Genomic DNA, 18157 nt, shown 5'->3' on the forward strand with positions numbered 1-18157 from the left:
ACGGTTTTGCCAAGAAAACATAGTATTACGGTTTTGGCCGGAAAATACAATATTGCAGTTTTGACGGGAAAAACAATTTTGCAATTTTGCCAGGAAATTTCAATTTTGCGGTTTTGGCGGGAAAACTCAATTTACGATTTTGGCAGTACATTCAATTTTACGGTTTTCACGAGAAAACACGATTTTGCAGTTTTTGCGGAAAAATTCAATGTTACGGTTTTGGCGGGAAAACTCGATTTTATGGTTTTGGTAGTAGTTTCAATTTGACTTATTCTTGGGTTTACTCCCTAGGGTGAACCTAGAGGTTCACCCACCAATAGGATTGTGTTATTTCATATTCGAAATCTTTTAAAAGAGGAAACAAAATATTTTCTTAAGATATAAGTTATATTATATTTTTAAAATAAAAAGGTAAAAATAAATAAACTAAAAAAAGTAGTAATTAAAAAAATATATTTTTAACGTCCTCAGAAAAATACTAAACCCTAAATCCTAATCCCTAATCCCTAAACCCTAAATCATAAACCCTTGGATAAACCCTAAATCCTTGGATAAATCCTAAACTCCAAATCAAAAACACTAAACACTTAAGGGTTTAGGGTTTATGGTTTTAGGATTTAGTGTTTTTGATTTAGAGTATGAATTATTCAAGGGTTTAGAGTTTGCCCAAGGGTTTATAGGGTTTATGATTTAGGGTTTAGGGATTAGGATTTAAGGTTTAGTGTTTTGCTGACGACGATAAAAATATATATATTTTTTAAATTCGTTTTTCTCTAACTACTATTTTTTAACCTTTTTATTTAAAAAACATAATATATTTTGACAATATTTTGTTTCCTTTTCTAAAAGATATCAAAATTGAAATAATGAAATTCTATTGGTTGGTGAACCTAGAGGTTCACCTTAGGGGGTGAACCCAAGAATGACTCTTTCAATTTTATGGGTTTCACGAGAAAACACGATTTTTCAGTTTTGGCGGAAAAACTCAATTTTTCGATTTTGGCAGAAAAACTCAATCTTGCGGTTTTGGCGGGAAACTCGATTTTATGGTTTTTGCGAAAAAATCAATTTTACGGTTTTGGCGAGAAAACTCGATTTCATGATTTTGGCGGAAAAATACGACTTTGCCGTTTTGGTGGGAAATTTTGATTTTATGGCTTTGGCGGGAAATTATGTCATATGTTCAGTTAAAATTTATATCTGGTTTCAGTTTATTTTCCAAAATTTTAGGTTTGTAAAAGTTATAACAAATTAAAATCGTATCTTAATTTATTTATTTCAGTTCGGATAACTAGAGTTTTTAAGGTCATTTGGCTTTTAACCATAAAGTATGGTTGTATCTATTTTTATTTAAAAAATCTCTATTTTATTTTATATGGTTACATAATGGATTTTCTATAAGATTTTACTAAAACAAAGAATAAACTAATTTAGTTTTGGTAATTTTAATATATCATTTTATCGTATTTTCTGTGAACCTAATATTTATTATTTTTCACAGAGGTGCGGAAAAATAATGGAGTTGTAAATAGTTAGAAATAAAAGAGCAACATTTATGTGGAAGCACCCTAGCCTATTGGTTAAGGTTGAAAGGCTTCTACACCCAGGTCTGGGGTTCGAATCCCAGACTATGCAATTTTTTGCAGATTATAGGATGCGAAGCTTTCGGAGGCTTCAGAGTACTGTAAGCAGAATCGTTCGCTGTGGTCGCCTGTTGCGGTGAGAGCTTGTCCATCGCGGATGTCGTACATGCAGAACCGTCTGTGGTTTCAAGTATTTTGGGGAGAGCTTTATCGTGGAATCATTATTCGTGAAGCTGTTCATCAATATCACATATGTTGCAGGTAGTTGATCATCATATGTAATAGATTTAGAGATTATATGATGATGTAATGTGTTACCAAATGTTAAAAAAAAAAGAGCAACATTTATAAATATGTGCTTATTTATCTACAAATAATAATAAGGATAAGGTTGTTATTTCTTAATATTATTACATGTCAGTTTGATATTAGCGGCTTGATATCTGTAACTATTTATTAGATCATCCCAATTTCAAAACTCCTTATCATTTATCCAAGATCAATGATTTGAGTTCGCAATATTTTATTTTCTTGAAGCCGATTTAAAGAACTCTCTGAAGATATAGGAGCATCAAATTTTCTTCTGAGAAGTGAACATTGTAAGCTACTTAAAAGGTATCGGAGAAACAATAAATATATATGTTGCATTGTAACATAAATACATTTCTTTATATTCTCAGAGTAACCAAATATAGTTTGGTTAGAATCAGGTTAATCATAGGGTATTAAATTAATACTCGACTTTTGATTTATAAATTTAATGTGTTATATACACAAATAGACTTTGATCAAAGAAAATATACAAAACGGACTTCCATTATAGATGGAAAGTAATCTTTTTTTTTTAAATGGAACTATTTTATTTTCCAAGTATCAACTTTGTTATTTATTGTTCTTTAATAATGCATACATTTAAAAAAACATTGCAATGAAATAAAATAATTAATTTAATAGAAAGCCAAAAAGTATTCAAAACATTTCTTTGAAAACCTAATAAATATTCTCAAACAATTAACAAAAATTTAGTCAAAACTGCAAACAATCACTAATTAGTAGTCTTATCGTGTATGGTAAAGATTTAAATAAACTCATAAAAGTTTAGTCAAAATTTCCAGATAATTTATTACTTGTATTTATGGTACAAAGTTGAATAAGGATTTTGTATTAATATGGTAAGAAAATTAAACAAAACATTATAATATGGTAGAGCTAAAATTCAAAACGCATATGCTATATATATCTGAGTAACTTAGTCAAGATTTCTTATGCATCTTTTCAACTAACTAAATATAACTGGGATTCAGGAGAGCATTCAATAAAGAATTTATATCAGTTCTTAAGGTACACATGCAAATTTTATGATAAATCTATTCACTAGTGATATTATTACATATCAGATTTTTATATTGCATCACTATCACAGAATATATTAATCATTGTCATAATATGCTTAGTTTTAAAATTATATTGATTTACTTATAAGAAATAATACATATTCCCAATTTGATATTTTGAAAGTTCTTTAAATAGAAAAATTATAATCTTAAAAGGCCTGTAATTATATTTTTAGAACAGTGCTTGTTCATTTCCGTCGTGTTGCATAAATTTAAATTACATTTTTCTAGTGGCTCACGTTATTGTATAGACTAAGGAAATATTTTTTCTTAATCTCTTGAAATATTAAATTTTCAAAACAATAAATTATATAGAAGTATTAATTAATTATTTGCTTGCAATTTTTGAGTTTATATTACTTAATGCAATTTTTGAATCTCTTTGATTTCCCAGTTCATATAACAGAATCTCATTATTGTTTCTTTAAATAAAATTTGGAAGTTCAAATACTTAAAATTGTTTGTAATTATATGTAGTAAAAAAAATATGTTAGATTCTTGGAATTGAATGTTGTTATTCATAGTATTATTTTGAAATTTACAGGAATTGATGTCAAAAGAGATGGCTAAAATAAATCGAGATGTGCTAATGCTAAGAGAAGATCAGGCTCCTAAAGTTGGAGCAAGCTTGAGCCAATCTGAACCAAGGAAGATTTCAATGGTTGGCATTAAACCTCACATACTTGACTTGAATGTGCAACCTTGTTCTGATTCTGACGAGGAAGAAAAAGGAGAAATTGCAAAAGAATTTCAGAATCTTGCAGGTTTAAAAACTCATGATGCCTGTTACGTTGATCATAAGCTTTTGTACGAGCTTGAGGTCGAGATCATTGCTCGTCTACCATGCTTTGAGTACTGGAAACTGCAGTTTCTTAACAAGAAATTCTTGCAGTTATTAAAGAGCTGTGAAATTTTCAGGGTGAGACAAGAAAAGGGACTTGTGAAACCCTATGTGATTTTGCATTCAGGGGCTGTATCTAATTGGAAAATGTTTGATAAGGATTTTAAAACCTTTCGGAGACTTCCTAAAGTTCCTTCTTCTGACTATTGCTTTTTCCACAGCGATAAGGAAACTGTTAGTGTGGGTACTCAACTAATTGTCATAGGGAGAGAAATAGATGGAATTGTGGTGTTTCGCTATGAGCTAGAGAATCATAAGTGGTTCAAAGGTCCTTCAATGATCACACCGAGGGCCATGTACGGTTCTGCGAGCCATGGTAAAACCGCATTTTTTGCAGGAGGCATTAAGATGGATGAAAATGGGAACCCTGTTGTTGTGCAAACTGTAGAAAAGTATAATGCTGATACAAAAAGGTGGACTATGATTAATGGAATGCATAAAGCAAGGAAGTTCAGCTCAGGATGTTTCTTGCGTGGAAAATTTTACGTCCTCGGTGGCCGAGATGATAATGATAAACACCTCACTTGTGGAGAAAGTTATGATGAGACGACCAATTCTTGGGAGTTGATACCCGACATGCTAAAAGACATGACAGTCATTGCGCATTCCCAATCTCCGCCCCTTATTGCTGTGGTTGATGACAATCTATACATGTTAGAAACATCTTTGAACGATCTTCGGGTATATGATATAAACACTAATATTTGGAAGAAATTTGGTGTTGTCCCTGTGAGCGCAAACGCTGCCTTCGGTTGGGGGATTGCGTTTAAATCGATCGGAGACCGACTTCTGGTGATTGGAACTTCTCACTCTTGGCATAGGAAGACAGTAGTTCACTCATGCTGTCCTTCTCCAGACGTGGAAGAGCAGCACTGGGAAGAAATAAAATATTGGTGTGTTGGTGTTGAGCTCCCACAGTTTATTCATCACTGTTGTGTTATGTTTGCTTAAAAAATTTTCCAAGGAAAACTTGGAAACTTATTTGTTTTTGCATTTGTGCTTAAAGTTGTTGCATTTGGTTTTAAGTTGTTTGGTTTGTTTTTTTCTGTTTTTTTTGTTTTTCATTTGGGATAAAAATATTGTTCTTTTTTGTTTGTTTCAAGTGCTTATGTTTGTGAAAAAAATACTAATGTTGTCTATGTAATGGTTGTTTATTTATTTTGGTTTTGTTTTTTCCCTCCTCAGCCATAAATGTCAGTGACAAAATGGGTAAACCAACCCAAACCAAACCATATCCAAATGGTTTTAAGCTTATATGGGTTATGGTTTTAACCAATCCATTTGACAAATGGATTGGGTCAATCCATAAGTCATTTAAGTTAATGATTTAATGGTTTTAATGGTTAGCCCATGAACACTAATTATATAGCTTAAATGGTTACTAAGTAAAAATATTACTTTGGGGCTGAAAACAAAGAGAATACTTAGACTTTTGATAAATACAATTTATGGTTTTCGTGTTAAAAACCATTTTTTTAATTTAGCAAAGAAGATAATTTTGTGATTTTAGTGAGAAAACAGCTTTTAACGTTTTTGCGGGTAAACAAGATATCTGTTTTAGCGGAAATACAATTTTATGGTTTTGGCGAGAAAACACAGTATTACGGTTTTGGCCAGAAAATGCAATATTGAGGTTTTGGTGAGAAAACATGATTTTGCGATTTTGGCGAGAAAATTTAATTATGTGGTTTTGGTAGGTAAACTCAATTTAACGGTTTTGGCAAGAAAACATAATATTACGGTTTTGGCCGGAAAAATACAATATTGCAGTTTGGCGGGAAAACATGATTTTACGGTTTTAGCGGAAAAAAACGATTTTGCGGTTTTGGCAGGAAAATTCAATTTTGCGGTTTTGACAGGAAAACTCAATTTTACGGTTTTGGCAGAAAAACTCAATTTTACGACTTTGGCAGTAAATTCAATTTTACGGTTTTCACGAGAAAAAACGATTTTGCAGTTTTCGCGGAAAAACTCAATTTTACGATTTTGGCGGGAAAACTCAATTTTGCGGTTTTGGCGGGAAACTCGATTTTATGGTTTGGAGGAAAACTCAATATTACGATTTTGGCGGAAAAACTTGAGTTCACGGTTTTGGCAGTAATTTTAATTTTACATGTTTCACGAGAAAACACGATTTTGCAGTTTTGGCGGGAAAACTCAATTTTCGATTTTGGCGGAAAAACTCAATCTTGCGGTTTTGGCGAGAAACTCGATTTTATGGTTTTAGCGGAGAATTCAATTTTACGGTTTTGGCAGAAAAACTCGATTTCACAATTTTGGCGGGAAAACACGACTTTGTCGTTTTGGCGGGAAATTTTGATTTTACGGCTTTGGTGGGAAAAACATAACTTTGCGTTTTGGCGGAAAAACTTGATTTTACGGTTTTGGCGGGAAAACACGACTTTGCGGTTTTGACGGAAAACTCAATTTTACGGTTTTGGCAGAAAAAACACGACTTTGCGGTTTTGGCGGAAAAACATGATTTTGTCGTTCTTGTGGGAAAATGAGATTTAGCATTTTGATGAAAAAAAATCCAATTTAGAGTTTTGGTGGAAAACTTGATTTTATGATTTGGCAAAATTTATGATTAAATTTAGCTTATTAAAAAATCAAGATATAATAGTTTTATATATATGAAAAGTTGGGTGTTAAGTGTTAACAATTATATATATATATATGCAATTCTCCTAAATAGACCATTTTCAAGTTTTGGATACAAAAATAGACCATAAGAAGGAAAATGACCAAAATGTCTCATTTAATAGGTAAAAGGATCATAATACCCTAGATATAAAAAAATATAGTTTTAGATTATATGTTTGCAAATTCGAACTTTTTTACAAAAAAAAATGTTGAATTTTTTTTTCAAATTTATTAATTTATTTTTTTCAATTTTTTTTTTGTAATTCGAAAATACTTTTTGAAACTATTTAAAAAAAAATTATTTTCAAATTTTTAATAATTATTTTTTATTTTATAAAATTTTAAATTTCAATCACAAATCTTCACCCGTTAACTCTAAACCCTAAGGTTTGGATTAGTTAACCCTAGGAGTATAAATGTATATTACATGTTTAATGAAACATTTTGGTCATTTCGATCCATAGAGTCTATATTTGTGACATAAATTTTTTTAGTGCTATCCTAGGGTATTTTCCATAGAGTCTATATATGTATATGTGAATAATTGGGTTAGATTTAGTTTATTAAATTTAGTTTTATATATATATGAAAATATAAATAAAATTTGGTGTAGTAAAATTGGTTTAGAAATTTAGTTTGGTTTTTTGTTTATATATTTGATTTGATTTTTTGTTTCTTATAAATTGTTATTGGTTTATTTATGGATAACTCATTATGCATTACAATCCAAACCATTTTAACCCAATCCATTAAATTCATTAACCCATTTAATCCATTAATACATTTGTACCCAATTATTCTATCCATTAAGATCTATAGTTTTGGGTTGATCCATTAACTTTTACCCATTTTGACATCCATAGCTACAACTTATTTTATTGAACTAGAGATATATTTTTACTTGAGAAATCGAATCTTAACTTAAAACCCCGAGTAGAACATAAACATTATTTCTGTCTTATTCAACCTAAATTCATATAGAGATTTTGTCATTAACAACATTCGCACTCTCTCTCTATGTATAAACATTCTCATCTTCTCACCATCACACATTAAAATGTTTGATCATATATAACAAAAAAAACAAAAGAAAGAAAAGGCTAAATCAAGAATCTTTGATACTCTTGTGCAACACCATGTACATGATCATTGAGAGTACAATAGGAAGAAAGATCACAATCCTCTTCGGGGCCCGAACAGCAAAACTATCGACGCAGCAACCTTCTTCAACAATCGTCTCAAGCTTTGGCAAGTTTGCGAATTGTTGTTGTTGTTTCTGGTGGGATTCAATAAGCCTTGGTGATACCTCTCCCCATGTTTGAACAAACCTCATTCCCTTGGCCATCTTTTGTCTTCTTTCACCCAACAGAAGGGAAACACTTAGTTTGAGAAAGAAAAACAACGGTGTTCTTTTTTGCGGATGAGGAGGGCAGAGGAAGATTAAAAGGTGGTTTTGACTAAATGAATGAAATATCTTTGAATGGATGAAGGACTTAGAGGTGCATATGAAGTGGAGGAGACCAATGAGAGAGGTTAAATAGAAAGACTCAAGGTGACAAATATGGAAAATGAGAATGTTTTTCGGGATACCGAAGAACAAAAATGTGCGGTTTAGAAATCGCCAGTGATGCATTCTCTAATATGCTTTTGTTAGATTTGCTAAATTTAGAAACTCAAAAAACAGGTAATACCCAAATAAATCCGTCACATTAGAGGTTTGAGACTTCAAAAAGGGTCAAACAATTATCTTATCACCTTGAGTCTCGCAGAAGAAACAAAGGAACCGTTTCAATTTTCTAGAACTATAGGCTCATAAATTTGTTAATATACTCCCTATATTTACAACCAAATAAATTACGGTGTTATATATACAATGGTGAATCAAAGACATCTATATTTATAAAAAACGAAAAATATGCTGAATAGATGATATAAAAGAATGGGAAAATTTCATAAAAATACCCCAACTAAATCTTGTTTAACTTTTTAATATCTAAACTTTTTTGTTACCTAGTTTAATACTCCAACTAATTACTTTGCTCATTTTAATATACAAACTTTTAAATCTATGTCCATTTTAATACCTAAACTTTGTTTATTTTAATTAAAAATACTAATAGATTTCAAACGAAATTAAAAAAAAACTCTAAAATTTACAAAACAATCTAAAAAGTAACTAAATTTTTTATAATCTTTAATTTTTAATAAAAAAATTTAAGTTTTAAATATTGAATTTAGTTTGTTTTCTGAAATAGGAAACAACTTTATTTATTTTCCTTCAAAACTAAATTATAAAATTTTCTCCCTAATTTATTTACCTTCTTTCTTAAGTATTTAAATAAATTAGAAAATTTTAATATTTTTTCTTAGATTTTGGAGATTTTTAAATTTCGTTTGAAACTTAATAGTATTTTTTAATTAAATTAAACAAAGTTTGGGAACTAAAAGGGGTACAGTTTTAAAAGTTTATGTATTAAAATGAATATTTTAGTTAGTTGGAATATTAAATTTGGTAACAAAAAAGTTTAGGTATTAAAAAGCTTAATGAAATTTAGTTGGGGTATTTTTGTGGAATCTTCCCTAAAAGAATTACAGTGTACATTTGTAGTATCATCAATACATTGGATATTTTGATATAATCAAAAACACTAGATGATAACCCGCGCGCATGCGTGGAGTGAGTTTTTATAATAATTTTTGTTTGTTAAATAGCTTTAATATTTTGCAACATTACAATATTTATCGATTATAAAATGACGAATACAAATGTTGGTCTCTTAAAAAAATCACCGTTTTTGAAGACTTAACGTATTACATCTCATTTTAATTACTTTTATGATTTTATATGCACAAAAAAATTAAGTTTTGCGGCTGACACAAATCACCAAAACCAAATAGACCTCATCGATTGTATAATGACGAAAAGGGATTAGGTTTTCTGCTCTCGATTTGTTTACTATTGACTCTTCATAAGTGATTTCATTTTTTTACGTCTATAAAATTGTGCTTTCGTTCTCGTCTTTGTTTCATTGATATGAGTTAATTTTCTTTTTTTTAACTTATATGAGTTAATTTTCTTTTTTTTAATTCTTATGAATTCGGTGAATTACATAAGTGTCAATTTAAAAATAGACATTTGTAAAAAATAGTTTCACTCCAGATACATATCTAAGAATCAAAATTTTGAAAAAAAATATTACCGACAAACAATATTAACAGGTTAGTGTTCAAATATAATATACCAAGTTGTTATAGAATATAAGGGTAGACTCGAAATATATATTTCTGTCTAGTATATATTTACTATCTCGGTCTAAAAATCATCTAATTCTAGAATAACAAAAAAATTACTTATTTAACTAGTTCAGGTAATATTTAAATCCGAACGAGTAATGTCCAAATCCGAATAGATATCTGAAGATAACCAAACATAATTATACTTAACCCTATATTTCTAGTTTACTTCTCTCATTTTATTCAAAATTATTTATATTAATGATGCTTATTGCTCCAAATAATATACATATAATTATGGACAAAATCATTTGCTAATCACTTAATATATATATCAAGCTTTGTTTCTTGCATTGATAAAATTGCATCTAAAATTTCAAAACAACAACTAAATTAGTGTCTTTCTATTTTAAAAGTTTTATCTCTAAACCTATTAATAGGTTAATCTTTTAAAAATTAGAAAATCAGTTAAGTCAAAATATATTTTAAATATAAATAAATTAAACAATGAATAATTTATTTATTTTTCCTACAAAATTTAATATCTGAACCCGACCCAAAACATTTGAATCCGAACATAAATACCTGAATCCGACTCAAAGTATAGAAATACTCAAACGGGTTATATACCTTTATACTGAAATACTCGATACGAACGCCCACTCTTACGATACATGATCATTTGTATCTTGCTTGAACAAAAGAAATTTAAACCATTGAACAAAATTTTCAATTTGGGACTTTTACAAGTTTTAGTAATTTATAGTCGTTTAAAAAAAAATCAAAATATAACATATAAGAAAAAGCCAAAAGGGTAATTCTTCTAAATAGATCATTTTCAAGTTTTGATCACAAAAATAGACCACAAGGAGGAAAATGACCAAAATATTTCATTTAATAGGTAAAAGAACTTTAATACCCTAGATATATATAAAAGATATAAAAAAGAATAATTTTTAAAAGTTTTAGATTATATGTTTTCAAATTCGAACTTTTTTATATATATTTTTTTATAAATATTTTTTCGAAATTATTTTTTTTTCAAATTTTCTTTTTGTAATTCAAAAATACTTTTTGAAACTATTTTTAAAATTTTTATTTTCTAATTTTTAATATTTATTTTTTATTTTTTATTTTATAAATTTTAAATCTCAATCCCAAATCTCCACCCCTCAACTCTAAACCCTAAGGTTTGGATTAGTTAACCCTAGGGGTATAAGTGTATATTTACCTCTTTAATGAAACTTTTTGGTCATTTTGATCCTTAGACTCTATATTTGTGACATAAATTTTTTTAGTGCTATCCTAGGGTATTTCCCTAAGAAAAAATCTAATTTTTTTTATTATATGTTTAATGTGATTGTTTAATTTCTTTTAATAGTATAAAATTAAATAAAAAAGAGAGATGTTAGAATTTTTTTATATCAAATATGTATTATTCATAATCATTCATTGTTATATATATGTTAATCATATTATGTAATTTCGTACCTTTTATTTAAAGAAAGAAATAATATTATTTTGTACACTACTAATTAATTTGATAGTTACTTCAATAAAAAAATATAGTATATGTTTATATAGATCAACTTATTTTTCCAACAATTCTAAGAATCATTCTCGTGATGACACATGGCTATGAAAATATGTTGTAATGCTCCAGGATTAATATATAGGGGATATGGAATCGTATAGTTAACAAATGTGAAATTATGTAATGGATACTAGAGATTGACTAGCGCATCCGCGCGAGTATTGGTTTTTATATTTCTATACATTTATATTTACTTTTATAATTAGTGTTATATACTTTGGATGAGTCATAATATAACTAATTGATTTCAAAAGTCTTGGACCGAATCATGTAATATGGTTATTTTTTGGTAAAAATATCCGAGTTCGTTTCAAATACATTTGTTATTTATATATTTTTAAATTCATATACATTAGAACCAAACTATCCATATCCAGAAGGACCCAGCTCAAACCCACACATAAATTTATAATATTCAAGAGAGACTTAACTTAAAAATAAATGATACCCAAAAAGAAAAATTCGTACCTAAATGGATAGCCAATGTTCATGCCTAACTGATTTTATAAACTAATTAAAATGACTCGTTCTATGTGTTTGGCTAAATTAAGTGAAATAAAAAGAATTTTTTATTTAGTAAAATAATTATATGGAGTGAAAAATTAAGTGATAATAAATGTAATACATTTTTATTATTTTGATTTAAGTTATTATTTTATTCACAAAACATGTATTTGAATTATGTTTTTGGCTATGTAATTTTCCACCGATTGAAACTAATTTTTTTTTTACTAAAAAAAACTATACTGAATGTTTAACCATATGCAAAACCCGGTTATTTTACATTTTTTATTTTATAAATGACACAAAGTTAATGTTGATTAACTAATAAATAAAAATCTGTACTATTATTGTTATTGTAATATAATTAATGATGTGATGTATTGTTAATGTAATATAATAAATAAAATTGTTAAATTGAGTGAAATATGAAAATATAATTAATATAATTATACTAATGAAATTACTATTGTTAAAATATATAAATTGACTTTGTTATGTTAGAACAAATCCAATATGATACTAAGCTGGAATTGCCAAGGAGCTGGTAGTTTTTTGGCAATTCGTCACCTGCGGGAGATCCGTCAAAAGTTCTTTCCGGGTATCATGTTCTTGATGGAAACTAAGAATAAGAGAGATTATCTACAAGATCTCCAAGTTGAATTTGGTTACGATTTTCTTTTTACTGTTGAGCCTATTGGCCTTAGTGGCGGTTTAGCTCTTTTTGCTTTATCTGAATTTAATGTTCAAGTTTTATCTTCCAATAGTAGAGTCATTGATGTATCAGCAACAATTGATGGCAATAAAGTTTTTATCTCTTTCGTTTACGGAGATCCTGTCATTAATCAAAGACTTCATGTTTGGGAGCAATTAGCTAGAATCAGCACTTCACGCTCTGATGCGTGGTTCATGGTTGGTGACTTTAATGAAATCAATGGCAACCATGAGAAATCAGGAGGTCGTATCCGAAGTGAGAATTCTTTTCTAGACTTTAGATTCATGCAGCAAAACTGTGGGATGATTGAGCTTCCTTACTCAGGAGACTGTATGTCTTGGGTAGGAAGAAGGCATAACTATCTTGTTAAATGTCGACTTGACCGAGCGATGGGGAATGCAGAATGGTTCAGCTTATACTCAAACTCATCGAGTCAATATCTCCACTTCATGGGATCGGATCACCGACCTATTATCACTCATTTATCCAACCGCAAGAGAAAAGGTTGGAAAAAATTTCGCTTTGATAAGCGCTGGATATCCAAATCTGGTTTTGAAAACATAGTGCAAGAAGGTTGGATAGATATGGAGAACAATGTTGATATACCTCTCCATGATCGAATTAAGAGATGTCGATCAACCATTGCGCGATGGCGTAGAGAGGAGAACTATAATACACAAAAAATCTTGGAAGAACTTAAAGACAAGTTAGACAGAAGCCAAGTGGACCAATCCCTCTCAGCTGCAGAAGTCTCTTCGATACAAATTCAACTCCAAAAGGCATATGAAGAAGAAGAAGTTTTTTGGCATCAAAAAAGCCGAAATCTTTGGTTTAATAAAGGCGACCGTAATACGAAATTCTACCATGCTACAACCAAACAACGACGGGCCAGGAACCATATCAGTGGTCTGAATGATAGCAGAGGAGTTTGGTACGAGAATGAGAGAAAGGTAAAAACAATCGCCGTGGAGTATTTTAATGATCTCTTTTCATCCTCTACGAGTGCTGATGTTGAAGTATCTCTAAATCACCTGGAAAGTTCTATCTCTCTAGAAATGAATGAGAGCCTATGTAGAGATATAACCCCTGCCGAAATTAAAAAAGCAGTTTTTTCGATCCACCCTGAGAAAGCTCCAGGACCGGACGGAATGACTGGCCTCTTTTACCAGAAATATTGGAGAACCATCGGCCCTCAGGTGATCAAAATGGTTCAAGATTTCTTTAATTTGGACTCTTTTGACCCTCAGCTCAACGAGACAAATATCTGCCTAATCCCAAAAACGGAGCGGCCAAGAGATATGTCTAATTTCCGGACGATTAGCCTCTGCAATGTGTGCTATAAGATTATATCTAAAATTCTATGCCAGAGGCTACGAAGATATCTGCCGAGCATTATCTCTGAAACTCAATCTGCCTTTGTGGCAGGACGTACCATCACAGATAACATCCTTCTAGCCCAAGAAGCCTTTCACGCTCTGAGAACTAATAATAAATGTAAGAATGAGTTCATGGCCATTAAAACAGACATGAGCAAAGCTTACGATAGAGTGGAATGGGATTTTTTAGAAGCTATGATGAGGAAAATGGGATTCAGAGAGAAATGGATCCATTGGATAATGAGATGTGTCAGATCAGTCTCCTATAGTGTACTGATAAATGGAAATCCCACAGGCCAAATAACTCCCTCTAGAGGATTACGGCAGGGAGATCCACTCTCACCATACCTTTTCATTCTCTGCACAGAAGTTCTGATAGCAAATATAAGAACAGCTGAAAATTTAGGACAGATCACGGGACTCAAGGTGGCCCAAGCAAGTCCTCCGATATCTCATCTCCTCTTTGCAGATGACAGCCTCTTCTTCTGTAAAGCAGTCCCAGAACAATGCAACAGCCTCCTCAACGCGCTAAACACGTATGGAAATGGTTCTGGACAAAAAATTAATTTTGAGAAATCAGCTATCACTTTCGGTAAAAAAGTGCCTCAAGAAAATATGGAAAACCTGCAGAATATCTTAGGCATTACAACTGCAAGCGGCAATGGAAAATATTTAGGCATCCCGGAGCTACTCCAAGGCTCTAAGACCCAAGCCTTTGCCTATGTCCAAAACAATCTACACAAGAAAGTTAATGGATGGACGGCAAAATACCTTTCCAGAGCCGGCAAAGAAGTTATGATCAAATCTGTAGCAGCAGCCATTCCGACATTCCCAATGTCGTGCTATCTCCTCCCTAAAGGACTATGTAAAAAGATATCTAGTGCGACATCTAATTTTTGGTGGGGCTCTGGCCCTAACTCAAAAGGTATGCATTGGATATCATGGGACAAACTCTGTCTCCCCAAAAAGGAAGGAGGAATTGGGTTCCGATCGCTCGAAGAATTTAATATAGCTTTATTAGCTAAACAACTTTGGCGATTGGAACACAATCCAAATTCTTTACTTACAAGGGTCCTTAAAGGGAGGTATTTTAGAAATTCACATCCTTTCAAAGCACCAAAAGCTTCAAGACCATCCTATGGCTGGAGAAGCATGATGGCTGCAAAAGATCTTGTCAATAAAGGTCTTAGACGAACAATAGGAACAGGGGAAGATACACTGGTTTGGCAAGACCCGTGGTTACCGGATGAGACCGCCAGGCCTCCTACGATAACACATGATTATGATCCGAACCTGAGAGTGTCTGACCTAATCGATCATGTGGAAAAATAATGGGACAATTCTAAACTCAGGAGTTTGCTCCACCCCAACGACATACCGTTGGTTCGAAGCTTAAATCTCAAGAGAAATCCCGGTCGGGATGGATATTGCTGGAACCTAACCACTTCTGGGAAATACTCGGTCAAGTCAGGCTATATGCTTGCAAGATCAAAACCAGACGAGGATACTGAATTTAGGAACCAGCTACCTTCCCTCAACCCGCTCAAGGAAAAAATTTGGAAAGCCAAAACCGGGAAAAAAATCTGCCATCTTATGTGGCAGATTTTATCTGGGGCAATTTCAGTCAATGAAAGACTTTTCAAAAGACACATTGGGAACGATCCTAGCTGCCCAAGATGTGGCTGTGCTGAGGAAACGATTAACCATACGATTTTTACATGCCCTCCCGCTATGCAATGCTGGGCCCTCTCAACGATTCCTTCGGTTCCGGGAGTCTTCCCATCAGAAAATCTCTATACCAACATGGATTACCTCCTCTTAAGATCCAATACATGTGGAACTATGGAGGAATTAACCAGAGTCTTTCCTTGGATTATTTGGTATATATGGAAAGCCCGGAATGAAAAACTGTTTAATGGACGTGAATTCTCACCTATGGACACAATTGATCTGGCGATACGTGAATGTAATGCATGGTTTTTGGCCAATGAAGTGATCGACCCAGGTGAAAGCACCATGGAATGCATACCAAGAACCCCCACTGAGGTACCTACATTCATATGTAGGGTGGACGGATCATGGAAAAATGATGAAACCACGAGTGGAGTAGGATGGATCCTACAGCTACAAGACGGTTCAATAGATATCTTGGGGCTCCAAGGATGCCATAGACAAATCTCACCGCTTCATACTGAACTAAAAAGTTTGATATGGGCTCTGAAATGTTTACTTCGCTTTCAGCGTTACTGCAATTATTTTGTTACTGACTCTCAAGAGCTAGTCAAAATGATCGCTACACCTGAAGACTGGCCGGCCTTTGCAACTGAACTTGACGAGTTTAAAACTGTATGGGCGTCCTACCAAGATGGACAAGTGGTCTACAAGAGCAGATCCAGTAACACCAAAGCAGACTTCCTGGCAAGACAAGCTCGAACAAGGAAGCGTGTTTTCTCATATGTTAACACGTGTGTGCCACACTGGATCGATACTCGCAACTCGGCTTTTGCCGATTCGTACTAAGATTTATCTTTGTATCTCATCGTGAAAAAAAAAAAAGAACAAATGAAATTCGTCTGCTCTGGTGTGTCCTTTTACATTGGCTGACACCCCTAAACCAGGGTTCAACGCCACTTGACACCTAACTTTTGTTTCTTTTTTATCTACACCTAAAAGCCCATTTAATTTTGACTCAGGTTTAAATAAATTATGGGTCGTCATTGACAGAACTCTTCTTTTCATACTACTATTCATTTTACTATTATTCATATTTTAAAATAATACCAATAGATACTTTAGTTTTAATAATATAGATATATATGCTAAGAGGTTTAGATTCCGGAGGGCTGTTCTTGCATTTTAAAGAAAGCTTTATGTCAATTTTCGATAAATTATGCTTAATTGGTGGAGAAGGCAGAAGAGATGGTTGATCCGTTAACCAAACCGAAACCACCATGAAAAGAGGGAAGTACTTAACTCGCTTATATATAATTTAAAAAAATGCCAAGTTTTCACGTTTCTGATGCTGATCAACGTTGAATAGAATCAAAATATTATTTCTTCAAAGACCATTTAAGCTAGTCGCTCTATAGTGTAGACATACCTTGGGAGATCTAGAAGCGAAAAACTATGATTAAACGCATTAGACAGTACAGTGAGAAGTCTAAGATTAGACTTGGACATAATCATTATTAGCTTATTATACATTAACAACCACAATAATGAAATTAGCTTGTCCAATTCCCCTCATGCCTACAAATACGTGGGTCCAGCTTGTTAACATGATCCCATTATCCATATCTACGCAATACTTTTAAAATAATAAGGTTTATGCTTTTGTAAATGTCTAGTGTAACAAGATAATACATATCAGCACTCTTAAGCACATGACTATATTAAACAATGGCAATCCGAATATGCTCTCAATTATGATGAAACAGTCCAACATCACTTCTACACCAAATTGCCCTTTATCTAATACTAATATAGTTGCTCTGTCAAGTAAAGACAGTTCTGCTAAGTTAAAGCAGCTTACTGTTCAAAGAAAGCATAAAAGTTGCTCAAAATAGTTTGGCACAATAAAAAAGAAGGTTGCTCTTTTTTTTTCCCTTAAATAACTTTTAATGACAAGCATAAATATTTGGGACAATTTGCTGAATATTCATAAGGAGCACTAAAATGAAAAATATAGCCATTTTACAGTAAAAGCCCATCGATGTGACAAGTTCACTTAAAATTGCCCGTAATAACCTCCGAAGCGCGTGTGCGTGCAAATGACTCCAATGCACATGCTATACTATACTATATAAAATGTAATATAGTCTCAAAAGACAATCCTTAAACCCTAAACCCAAACCGTATACCCTAAACCCAAACCCTAAACCCAACTTCTTAACTCAAACCGTAAACCATAACGGAGCTAACCCTAAACCAAAACTGTAAACCATAAACCCAAACCCTAAACACAAATTCTTAACCCAAACCATAGACTCAAACGGAGCTACCTAAACCCTAAACCCTAAACCCCCTAAACCCAAATTCTAAACCCTAACCTAAACCCTAACCTTGAAGGTCTAAACCCAAACCGTAGACCCTAAACCTAAACCCTAAATCCTAAATCCCCTAAACCCAAACTCTAAACCCTAAACTCAAACCGTAAACCCTTAACCCAAACCCTAAACCCAAATTGTAAAACCAAACTATCGCCCATAACGGAGCT

General features: G+C 32.1%; 2 protein-coding genes across 2 annotated transcripts; both read left to right on the forward strand.

Moving 5' to 3' along the window:
• Nucleotides 1-822: 822 nt before the first annotated feature.
• LOC117132141 (F-box/kelch-repeat protein At3g27150-like) lies at nt 823-6679 on the forward strand. The gene has a single exon (XM_033285799.1). It carries the CDS (start codon nt 3528-3530, stop codon nt 4827-4829), a length of 1302 nt encoding a protein of 433 aa, XP_033141690.1. The 5' UTR covers nt 823-3527; the 3' UTR covers nt 4830-6679.
• A 9065-nt stretch (nt 6680-15744) lies between these two features.
• On the forward strand, nt 15745-16461 carry LOC117131998. The gene is made up of 2 exons (XM_033285279.1): nt 15745-15987; nt 16183-16461. The coding sequence occupies exons 1-2, from the start codon at nt 15745-15747 to the stop codon at nt 16459-16461; spliced, it is 522 nt and encodes a 173-aa protein (XP_033141170.1).
• The last annotated feature ends 1696 nt before the right edge of the window (nt 16462-18157 follow it).

Source organism: Brassica rapa, chromosome A02 (genome assembly GCF_000309985.2).
Source record: "Brassica rapa cultivar Chiifu-401-42 chromosome A02, CAAS_Brap_v3.01, whole genome shotgun sequence".
NCBI classification, from domain to species: Eukaryota; Viridiplantae; Streptophyta; class Magnoliopsida; order Brassicales; family Brassicaceae; genus Brassica; species Brassica rapa.